At 33.5% G+C, this 12,848-nt stretch overlaps 1 protein-coding gene and 1 pseudogene across 1 annotated transcript; both read left to right on the top strand.

Moving 5' to 3' along the window:
* The first annotated feature begins 317 nt into the window (after positions 1 to 317).
* On the top strand, positions 318 to 2,839 carry LOC120190361 (annotated as a pseudogene).
* Positions 2,840 to 7,102: 4,263 nt separating this feature from the next.
* Positions 7,103 to 7,857, top strand: LOC120190070 (ethylene-responsive transcription factor TINY-like). The gene has a single exon (XM_039193195.1). It carries the CDS (start codon positions 7,122 to 7,124, stop codon positions 7,812 to 7,814), a length of 693 nt encoding a protein of 230 aa, XP_039049126.1. The 5' UTR covers positions 7,103 to 7,121; the 3' UTR covers positions 7,815 to 7,857.
* Positions 7,858 to 12,848: the final 4,991 nt, after the last annotated feature.

Below are 12,848 nucleotides of genomic sequence, written 5' to 3' on the forward strand. Positions count from 1 at the left end.
TTGGGATAATTCAACGAGCAACATGAATATTATTCATACAGTGCTGTCCACATTTCGAGGTTTTCAGATTACTGGTCTTTGGTCTTTCTTTCTCTAATCCGCATAAGGAAAAGAAGAAATCAAATAGCACAATTGAGAGCAGGGAAAAAGCCTTTATCGAATCCTATTCAATTTCCTAATTAGTCTCGATAATTTCGGTCCTTTCATTCCTGACAGCCCTGCTTCAAACAACCGACCAAGCAAAGAGATCGATCTTAAACCTCGAAATTCAATCAAATGTTTTTTTTTTGGTCCTTTTTATTTTATTTTACTTCTAAATTGATTCCAGCAGGAGAGCAGCTGAATCGTACTGGAGATCGCGGATGATCGACGGAGCAACCTCGGATGAAGATAAAGTAACGCCTGTTTATAAGTTAGAAGAGATCTGCGAGCTCTCGAGATCATCGCATGTTAGTATTGTTAAAGAGGTGTCAGAGTTTATCTTGAAACGACTAGATCACAAAAGTCCTATTGTCAAGCAGAAGGTAATTTGATTCAATTTGCTTTGAATTTTCTTTTTGGTTTGGTTGAATTATGGAACATTGGAATCCATACTGTTCTAATCTATCTGTTGTTTTAGCTGTTTTTTTTTCCTGGGGAAGTTTTTAAAAATTGAGAACTTCAACTCAATTTTAGTTAAGGTGTAAGTAATGGTCATAAAATTTTAGCGAAGTTGTTAAATATCAGTACCAAAGTATCATTTTGTTTTTGCATATAATCGTAACTAAGAGAGAGTCTATAAAAAAAATAGCAATTTTAGGAGCCTAAGATCCTTTTAAGGCGTAGATGTTTCGGCAAGTAAATGTTGCATGTTTAATGTGTAGGCAAGTTGTTCCATAATTTTGAATTATTCAAACGTGATACTCAGTGGGTGGTGGGATTTTTGCAGGCTTTGAGGCTGATAAAATATGCGGTGGGAAAGTCTGGTGAGGAGTTTAGGCGAGAGATGCAGAGGAACTCAGTAGCTGTACGCCAGTTATTTCATTACAAGGGGCAGCCGGATCCTTTGAAGGGGGATGCACTTAATAAGGCTGTGCGGGAAACAGCTCACGAGGCCATTTCTGCTATATTTGCAGAGGAAAATAATACTAGTAAGCCTCCTCCAGCAGATGACTTTAACAAAACGAATAGAATGATTTGGCAACACAGACTTCGAAATGTCACCAAATGAGAAGAAACCATTCCTAAGTGAGGTAGTTGGTATTGGAAGTGCTTCTATCAAGCAGGGGATTAGTAGTTTCACTCAGGGTCATTCAGTTAGAAAGAATGATAATGGAAACTACAGAAGTCCTACACTTCGAAGGTCGTTGACTACAGAAATTGACCATTCTGATAGGTATGATCCAGTTGAATTGCACAATGACACTCAAGGGGTTTCTAAGAATACTTCTAGTGGACCTTGGGGCCAGGATTCGAGAGTATTAAAGGCAGAAACAAGTGTGGAATCTAGATCAAATCATTCAGAGTCTAAAACTCGTGAAGAGAGATTGTTGGAAACCATAGTCACATCTGGTGGTGTACGTCTACAACCTAGTCGAGATGACATTCAGGCTTTTCTTGTGGAGGCTGCAAAGCTTGATGCATTGGCTTTAAGCCATGCCCTTGAATCTAAGCTTCTATCTCCAGTGTGGCAGGTAACTCTTCGCTTCTATGTATTGAATCATTTGATGACAAGGCCACAGAAAGTGGGGGTTACTTAGCTTTACGCAGGTAACCTACCCAACTGATTATCATCTCGACCTCTTGACAATCATGCAATCACACTATTCTGTTCTTATTATGGGATCATGTTTCATATTGGTGATAATTCTGTATTGATATCTTCCAAAATAATGAATGGAACATTTGCTTTTTTAGTTATTTTTTAACCTCGACAAGAATTTTTTTATTGTCAGGTTTGCATGAAAGCTATATGTGTGCTTGAGTCCATTTTGTAATTGTGGCTTCATATTTTACTGAGAATAAGGATATTGTTTTGAGATGTTCTGAGTCTCCCCAAGCCTCTCTCAGAGAAAAGGCCAACAAGGTAATTATGTTAGTCAACCTTTTTTTTACTTTAACCCCGAAAAAGCATCATTCTTTTACAGTTCAAGGACTAATCTAGAATGTTGTTTGTTGGTGCCATGATTGTATGGTTTTGTTCTCTCTCTCTCTCTCGGAGTGTGTTTTGCTAGATCAAGATGTTTTAGGATTGGTTCTTGATCACATTATATTTCAGTTGTTTTTTTATTTCCCTTCATCATAAATGACCATATTCATGATCTTTGTATGTTCAGTGTGCTTAATCCTTACTTTAATTCTCATGACCCTTAATTTTATACGAGTTTGATTAGATATTATGTATTTTGATGCTGATTTATAGCTGGTAAGATACAATTTCCTGCGTGAACGGAATCGATGCAGAAGTTGACGTATATATGTGATATTGTTAAACAGGTGTTGATCCTTTTGAATGGGGAACAGGCAGATTTGGATAGTAATTCGGAAAGGCCTTTAAAGCCTGTGACCAGTTCTGTTCTAATGCCTGACCTGATAGACACTGGTGATCCAGATGATTATGATGGACAAGATGCTTCCTTGAAAGACCCTAATAATCAAAATACTGCAAATCTGACCACCGAACAGAATGATGATGATGATCCTTTTGCAGGTGTCTCATTTCACACTAATGAGGGTAGAGAAAATGTCTCTGGGATGACTATATATGACAAGTCAGTTGTCAATGGTAATCATGTGGCTGCAAATAAAAAATCTGAACTAATTGATGTCTTTGGACCGTTCTGAAACTCCATTCTTTTTTTTTTTTTTACTATATATTTGTTGAAATATGTTTCGATATAATAAATTTAAAGGTAAAATATTTTTGGACTTGAATTGAATTTATTCAAAGTTTTCAAAAGATTTCAAAAATAATTCAAAGTTGATTAAAATTGGATTTTAGCAAGAAAAACCAGATTGTCCAGAGGGAACAGATTCCCCCAGGGGGTATCGATTCCGCGGGAACAGATTTCCCCTAGGGGTATCGATTCCCCGGGTACAGATTCTCTTGTATGGTTTGGCTCCGAGAAATAACAGATTACTCGGAGGGAACCGATTCCCCCTTGAGGGTACCGATCCCCTCACTGTTCATCAGCCCAACGGTCATAATATTTGAATATTATGAAGGGGTATCGATTCCCTATGAAGGGGTATCGATTCCCCCATTCTGGACAGCCTATTTTTACAGAAAAATCATTCCCAAACGGCTCCAAAACATCCCAATGGCTAAATATGACTTCAAACACATTCCAAGCTATAAATACAAGCTAAGGACACTTGAAGAAGTAAGAGAACAACTATTCAAGCAATCAAACACAAGAGAAGAGTTTTTCATTCTTATTTCATCTTTCTCTTGTAAATATTTTGTTCTTGTGAGCTCAATCTTGTAAATACCTACCTTAGAGAGGTTTTCTTGTTTACATCTCTTTTATCCTTTTGTAAAGGGGAAAGGTTCTAGCTTATCCCGTGTAAAAGCTAGGGAAAAGGTTCTAGTTTATCCCGGAAAAACTAGAGAGTTGTAAGGTTACTCTTTGTCCTTAAAAGAAATAACAAATTAGTGAATTTATTGGAAATCCTTGGTGAGGAGCTAAGGTAGTGGATGTAGACTTTGGTTGAGAAAGTCGAACCACTCTAAAATGCTGTGTAATTTTCTATCTTTCAATCTCCTTACTCCCTAAACACAAAACCGTTCCGACCCCTCTTTACAAAACCGTTCCGATTGTCGATTCGAGCTTCCGATAATCCTAACAATATTAAACCCTAAACTTTGAAATACCAACATAAAATCTCAATCACAGTGAATTTTTTATCAATTTTTATAACAGTGGTAAAACTCAAGCAAGAGAAATGAAAATTTGTTTTCTCGTGCATATTCAAATAATACAAAACTGATGTATATATACAACCATGCTAACCAACATGCCTAACAATTAAACTTTCATAACAAACTAAAGCCGTCTCTGACTAACAATAATATTATATATCATAATAATTTTGTATAGATGGATAATAATCAAACCATCAAAACATTTAGACAAAGGCCTTTACAGCACTAAATTACCATAATTAAAGAGGAGAATTAATAATTTATTTATACGACGCAATATATTAACGAGCCATCAAAAGAATGAGAACAACTAGATAATACTTAATTCATCTAAATTCTACTACCACCTAACCCATTATATTTATATATATATTTAAAAAAGAGTAATATTTGTTTAAAGACTCTTAATTATTTCATAATAAATGCTCGTATTCATGTATATGCGATACTTAAACCTGAAACCTCAAAAGATAATACTAATCTCTTAATAACTAATATGTATGGTTTGTACATTTTAAATTTATTAGTTTGGGATTAAAAAGTTATTAAAACTTAAAGCATTTGGCTATAAAGTTATTTACCACACCCAAGACATTTAAAGGGAACAACAAACTTCTTTTTGTTTTTCTATTTTATGAATGGTTGTCTCTTGTTCCCATATGTAATGGGATAAAAGAGAAATAAGATAGTAGGCTGCCCCCAATATTAAGTTGAGATCAGCTTCCGTATGAGACCTCCAAATTATAAAATACCCTCCATAAAATTCGATCTCACGACCTCAAAGTTAAAAACCTTATGTTCTACCGACTGAACTACATGGTCATTTTTATTTTTCTATTTTATGGATTTGTCTAAAAGTTACAGCGCTTTATTTTAAGAATCACGTGCAAGTAAATATGTTAAAATATTTTAACTTGCTCTGGAACCTCACCTGCCCGGAATTCATCAAGACCACGTGATAAAAAATTATATATTATTCTCTCTTTTTTTCCTTCAATATAAAAAATTATATATTATTCTCTCTTTTTTTCCTTCAATCATGCGGCTGTTAACATCGATTCAAATAATTTTAATTAATGTATTGCTTGATAAATTAAAAATAAGATAAAAATTCAGATTTAAATTATAAGTATAATTCATTTAGTATATTATTTAATAATTATAGAATTTAATAAAAATATAATTAAAGGAAATAAAACAAAAATATTGAAGAAAAAAATCAGCATTGAATGATAAATAAGTTTTATTTACTTAACTCTCTTCGCATCTTTTCATTAAATCATTAAAATTATTAACTTCCAATGTATTAAAAAAATCAACAGATTGTCGAACCGACTCTAGGTGATACAAAATCATTATATAAAATAAAACCAAACATTCATTTAATCAAACTGCGTTAAGAAGATCTGATATCTCTAATTAAATATTGGTTTATTATTTGATTTGATAACATATTTAAACAAAATATTTAAACAAAATAATAAGAGATATTGATGAAAAATATAGAATATTAGAATAAAAAAAAATCAAGTCAGAAAGTGAAACACTAACGCACAATTAAATGAGTGGGACTGTCTCTCTAATGATCAATTACTCAACCACAACAAAAACTGGACTAATTATTTCATCACTACGACGCCTGATTCCTCGATCGGTACTGCTTTTTCTCGCCCGGAACTTATTCAATGACGACCAGCGTCTGCTGGCTGGTTTACGCTCAACACGGATGGTGCAGTTCATCATATTTCCTCTCTAGGATCGGCAGGTGGCATCATCCAGAACAAGGATGGAGATTGGATCGTCGGATTTAATAAAGCGGTTGGTATTTCCTCCCCATTACAAGCTGAACTCTGGGAGATTCTTGAAGGACTTCAATTAGCGTGGTCCCAAAGACTCGAGCACCTCCAATGCCAAACGAACTGTGCGGAAGCTCTAACACTTGTGACTTCTTCAACAGCCGCATCCAGCCCAGTGTCTATTGTCAGATCTATCCCGAGCCTTATTTCAAAACAATGGAAGGTTGATTTCATTCTATACGTCGTGAAGCCAACGCTGCAGCAGACTTCCTTGCAAAATCTATCGTTGTTTCAAATGATCAACCATGCATATACATTGAATCTCCCCAGGAGATAATACATCATCTTACTCGAGACCTTCATGGTCCTGCTTTTACTCGCTCCTAGTATTTCATTGTAATAGTCTTCCTTTAATTCAAAAACAAAATGAGTGGGACTGCCAAAAATGTTGGTTGGTCGAGCACAAGTTTAATTAATAATTTAGAAGAAGAAAAAATAATCATTATTTTATATGTAAGTTGTATAGATTTTATTTTACCTAATATATTTACTTTAATTTTAACTCTAAATATTAAAAAAATAATCTTAAATTCTAAAATTTAAACCTTAAATAAAGAATATGACAATACTTTTATTTTTTTAATCAGACTTTTTACAAATGTAAACGATTATATGTTATAATATCTCTAATGTGTTGTGGTGACATCTGATTAAAATCTATATATATATATAAAGGCTGAAATTTGATTTCTAGTTCTTGTAATTGTCCTGTTCATATCGCACTGGATTTACATGTAGCGTTGGCTACTTTAAAATAAATCTTAGATCTTTAAATCTCTATTGCTTTGTTAAGAAAAATGACAGAATTTAAATGAAGACGGACAAAGACCTGTTGCAAGTAAGAGAATATAAGCATTAGATCCCGCAATGAAGAAAGGCGATGATTGAAGTCATGATGGTATGGGTTTGAATAAGAATGGTAAAAGGATAAAGACAGGGTGAAGAAAGTCCCAAAAGGTAACAAAGGTCTTAAAGAGACAAACTCGAATTAGAACGTTGCAGCAAATACGCTTGGATTTGTATTTACGTGTAGTATCCACGACCTTTCACCGTTGCTAAGCTGTGTAGATGTGAGAACTGACCATTCTTCCATTGGTCCCACCACCCAATATAATATATGAAACCCCACACAAATTCGCATATTCTGAAATTTTTCTTGCACTTTGTTCACAAGTTTTTGTCTATCTCAAATAATGGTAGGTTGAGGGGTCACATTGGGAAGGAGACAAGGAGCGTCTTTCTTCTTTTCTTTTTTTTTCTGTCTCACAGTGACCTTTCATTCCCCAATTTTCTCTATATATTCTCCCACTTTTCTGTAGCTTTTAATTGTGTGCCTCGGAGATTCTCAAAAGCAAAGCCGAATGACAAGACCAAACCATTCTTCATCGTCAGAAACTGAGAGTTGCAGCAATGATAACTCGAACACATCTTCTTCTTCTACTTCTACAGAAACTCGCAGCAAAGCTAAAAGACCCAGGGAAGACAGCAAATACCCAGTTTACAGGGGAGTGAGAATGAGGAGTTGGGGCAAATGGGTGTCGGAAATCCGTGAACCCCGCAAGAAATCTCGCATTTGGCTCGGCACTTTCCCCACCGCAGAAATGGCGGCTCGTGCTCACGACGTTGCTGCTTTGGCCATCAAAGGTGAAGCCGCCATTCTTAACTTCCCGGATCTTGTGGACTCGCTTCCTCGACCGGTTTCATTACTGCCCCGTGACATCCGAGCTGCCGCTGTTAAAGCTGCTTCAATGGTCAACTCCAACACCCAATCGTCTTCTTCTTCATCATCGTCGTCTTCGGTATCCGAGTCTTCATCTCCCTCAGAGTCCAATGCCTCTGAAGAACCCGAGGAGCTGAGTGAAATCGTTCAGTTACCCAACATAGATGGGAACTTCGACTCCTTGTTTGACTCGCGGAACGAGTTTACACTCCTTGACTCGGTCGATGGGTGGGTGTATCCACCACTAGATTTCTACGGAGGGTTCTCTGATCAGATATGGGTTACAGAGAACCTAACCGCAAGCAGCTTTGGAACTAGTTCCCTTTGGGAATAATTCTCTACTTTTTCCCACTGCTTTACTTTAAAAGGGTTACTGTAATTCTGAGGGGGGGGGGGGTTATTCCATTTGTTTGCCTATATTTTTGCCAACGGGTCACTTATCACTTTCCATATATTTTGTAATATATCAAATCATACTTAGGTTTTCTCATAATTCTATCAAAAATATATAAATATCTATACCACTTGAAGAAATTGATACTTCCTTTCTTTAATTTAAATGTTTATCAATATCAATTTACAGTTGTTAGTTGTTTTCCATTCGTAGGGTCTTACAAGGCAAGCTTTTTCATATCTGTCGTAACCGTCTTTCGGTTGTGGGCTCCGGAATTGGGCTTCGACTTGAATAACGGGATTGGAGTCGCTACCGATTATTTATTTAAAAATAAATAGGTTAATCGGATACCTTATGTCTTACCTGATCTGCGTCTTACCAAAGATATGTCGGATTCGGGAGTCGGTTACAGCTAAGGAAGGATTAACACCCTTGAACTGCCCTTTCGGTACTATGTAATTTCCAGTTGTCTTTAATTAAGAAAGTTGTAAATTTAAATTAAAATGTAAAATGACAATCCAAATTACTTACCTTAGATTGCTCAAATTGTACCCTTAAAAGATCAAGACATATATTAGATAAGAAATGCAAATAAAACACCTAAGGTAAAATGGAAAACAAATAAGACGAGGAAAATATAGAATATAAAAATAATATATATGATGGTAATAATAATAAAGATATAAACATTGGGAAAAATAAAAAGATATATATAATGGTAATAAATAAAATAAATAAATAAATAAATAAATAGCTATAATCAAATATGTACATACAAAATAAAAAAGGAATAATGAAAATAAAATAAAAAATATAAAGTAGAATAAAATAAAAACGATAATGATGTTAAAAAACACAAAAAAAAATATATATAAATATCAAATATAAAATAAAACAAATGAATAGAAATAAATATACATATAATATAAAAGAAAAAGAGAAAAATGTATGTTTATACGTTATCAATAATACTTAAAATAATAAAAATAACGATGATTATGTATATATATATATGTATATATATAATAAATAATAAAATAAAAATATGCATAAAAATATATATATATATATAAATATATAATAATGAAAATATAGTATATAATAGTAGGGACTAAATTGAAAACGAAATAAACTCAAGGGTCAATTTACAAGGATTTCGGGTTCAATAATCAATTCAGAGGACCAAATTAAAGGTTTTTGAAACTGGAGAACCAAAACGCAAATCTCTCGCTTCTTGCAAAAACACGCGGGTCCGAGGAATTCAACGGGTCGGGCGTAAGGCTGAAACGGGCTTAATATAGGATTCAAAAAGTTTTTTTAGTTTCATTTCTTTCTTCAGAAGTCAAAAAAAAGGCCCCCGTCTCATTCTCTCATTTCTCTATCGCCATTGTTCTTCAGACACGAAGAACATGGACCAGGTTTTCCAGAATCCGGCCTTTGGCCTCCGAGCGCCGCCTCGCCGTCGCCGTTCATCGGCGGCAAAAAAATTCATTCCTTTCAGTTCGAAAGCCCTTTACCCACGCTACTCAAAAATGAAAAAAAATCCAACAAATAACGAGCCTCAGGGAGTAGATCTAGTTTCAAAGTTTTGAAACTCTCCCTTTGTTCATCGGCTGAAAACGTTTTTTCTTTTTTCTGGGTTGTCTTTTGAATCAAAATGCAAGGCCTAGAAATCAGCATGCAAAGGCAAGAAAACGGATGGACAAAGGTAAAAACACTGCTACCTTTTTATTTCTTTTCGAAACGATTACAATAACTCTGATTTGCTTCGTGGATTTTTGAGTACTTTTGTGTCTAAAGCTCTCTGGTATTTATCTTCTGAGAAAAAAAAATCCCCCTTTCTGTGTTGATTACATGCCTTATTTATAGCCTAGGATTTGCTAAGCATTTGAGTCCTATTCTAACTTGGTTGCCTTCGTGGGTTGTTGGTGTTGTCGGACGTTTCGGGATCATTGCGTGTGACCGTGAAACTCGGACATTGGTGATGGTTATTGACCGAGGGATTCGGTCGTGGGATTCCTGGACGTGGACTGCTGACCATGCGATGCTAGGGTGAGATGAAAAACTGCCGAGACATCAGGAACCCTAATCGGCCTTAGGATTTGTTACTGGATTGAACACAAGTGGGCCGTTGTATACTTATTTGGTTCTGTAAAATAAAAAGAAAAGTATAAATATATATATTATTATATAATATATTTATTATATGATATGGTCGAAATCAAACGTCTACAATATCCTTTTCACAAATCCTAATTTTATATGTTATAATATATTTTTTGAAGATTTTGGTCATAATTCAAATGATTAAGTATTTATAATTCTAAATTCTTAATGGTTAAAGGTGTATTATTCTCTCTTATATAAACTTATTCCTTGTAAAAAAATACTAATAATATACAGTTGGCTTATAACGGTACAAAAAGAAAAGTACCGTTGCAGGAATATGAAAATGGATAAAATAAATTGAGGCAGTGACGTGAAAACACCGTTGCATAGGATTTTAAAAAAAAGGAAAGACGGTGACAATCTGATTGTAAATATATACATAATGTCAAATAAATGAGGTAAAACGTTATTTTATAATTGATGTTGACACGCCGACAAAACGGGTGTTTTGTATTTTTATTTTTATTTTGTTACATTATATGTTTAGCGTTTAAAATATTATTTTTATTTTATTTTAGCATTTAAAGTTTATTTTATTTTAAAATTATATTTAAAATCAATGATGATGTGGTATTATTTTAAAGTGACACATCAATATTAGGGTCACTGGAACAAACATCACATGATCTTAAGGTGATATTGACGTGTCATCTTCAATCATTAGGGTGAGTTTACTCTTGTGATCCTACGTGTATGGTCTCATATAACGAGATCGTTGTGGTATCTGGTAATGATGCAATGATGATTATTTTTTAATAATGTTGTCTTTATGACATGTTTTCTTTTATTTTTTTTATATGTTTCATCTATCTTTTGGTAAGTTTTTTGTCAATTGATCGTTATTTTTGTTTATCATTTTTATCATGGTTGGATTTGACATCGCAATCAAAATAGCGCTCGTTTGTTATAATGTTGATATTCTCTACTTTGGACCCTCGGATTAGATTTGGATACGTAATTTGCATTTGTGGATAGTTTTATCACGTCGCTTGATCTTGATTTACGTTTTGTCGGCGGTCTTTCAATAGCTTGATCCTCTTTTGTGGTTCGTTTTGTCGATACGGCCAGATATGTTCGTATCTACCTTTGATTCATTAGGGTGAGTTTACTCTTGTGATCCTACGTGTATGGTCTCACATAACGAGGTCGTTGTGGTATCTGGTAATGATGCAATGATAATTATTTTTTAATAATGTTGTCTTTATGACATGTTTTCTTATATTTTTTTATATGTTTCATCTATCTTTTGGTACGTTTTTTGTCATTTGATCGTTATTTTTGTTTATAATTTTTATCATGGTTGGATTTGACATCGCAATCAAAATAGCGCTCGTTTGTTATAATGTTGATATTCTCTACTTTGGACCCTCGGATTAGATTTGGATACGCAATTTCCATTTGTTGATATTTTTCTCACGTCGTTTGATCTTGATTTACGTTTTGTCGGCGGTCTTTCAATAGCTTGATCCTCTTTTGTGGTTCGTTTTGCCGATGCGGTCAGATATGTTCGTATCTACCTTTTATTCAAGTTTATTTGGTGAAGTTTTTAACTTTTTCTTTACATGGCCATTATGTGATTTTAAGTGTATAGTTTTTGTGTTAATAATTATAGAAAATATTCTTATTATGTGTTTTAGTTTATAATTGTGGTTATAATTTTTTTATTGTAATTAGGATATTTTTTATTTTTAATAAAACTAATCGTTTCTATACTGTGAAAAAAATTATTTTAATATCATATTTTTTGTTAAATTATAATTTAAGATTTAAATTTATAATTTTATGGTTTAATATGACATGCATAATGGATATAAAATTCTGGAATCCGCAGCTGTTAGATAGTGTGTCAAACGTCAAAGAGACAATAGCTCTGAAAATTGGGTTATCTTATGGGAGACATTGAGGCACCTATCAACCAAGAGCCAATGCGTGACAGTGGATTTTTCATTGGGCACACGAAAATGACTCACTCTTCTTATCTGTTAATCGAGAGAATTGGCAAACTAATTTTCCAGTAATTAAATTTAACCAGATCCACCTTATTAAAAAAAATAATTGCAATTACAGATAAATGCTCCTTTAATTTACTCACATATAATGAAAATTACCGACTCTTGGCTGTCATTGTTCTATACTATAAGAAATTGAAGATTGGCGTAGCTCCGCCAAGTCAAAGCTCCTTTATATTAAGCCTTTACAGAGCTGAATACTTCACATTAAAAAAAAAAAAGATTTGTTAAGTATTTTTTTTATGGTGAATAATAAGCATCACTAACATTAATATAAAAATACATATAATGACCATGACTCGTTGACAAAATTAATTTGATCATAATTTAACTCCAACTTACCTTCACTGATTGTAAACGTCTATCAATATACAGTTTAAAATTCCAAATCAAAGATTAATTAAAAGAGAAACATTACAATAGGAAAGAAAGAGAGTGATTAGTTTTTTTGTTGTTGAAGTAATCTTATGTTATTGTAAGAGATTTATTTTTAGAGTTATGTATCATATGTTCCTAAACTATGATCCTCGATTTAAATTGAATCTTAAACTTTTGAACATATCAAATTCATCCCAAACTATAACTCTTATTCTATATCGTTTCCCAACTTTTAAATATTCTAATTTCAACTTTGAAGTTTTGAATGATTTAGTGGGATATTATTGAAATGTTCAAAAGCTTGAGGACTAATTTAGAATAAATGCCATAGTTTGAAGATGAACTTGGAATGTTCAAAAGTTTGAGGATCAATTTAAAATGGGGGTTATAGTTTAGAGATGAAATTAAAATGTTAAAC

Source organism: Hibiscus syriacus, unplaced genomic scaffold (genome assembly GCF_006381635.1).
Source record: "Hibiscus syriacus cultivar Baekdansim isolate YM2019G1 unplaced genomic scaffold, ASM638163v2 tig00116962_pilon, whole genome shotgun sequence".
In the NCBI taxonomy this organism is placed as follows: domain Eukaryota; kingdom Viridiplantae; phylum Streptophyta; class Magnoliopsida; order Malvales; family Malvaceae; genus Hibiscus; species Hibiscus syriacus.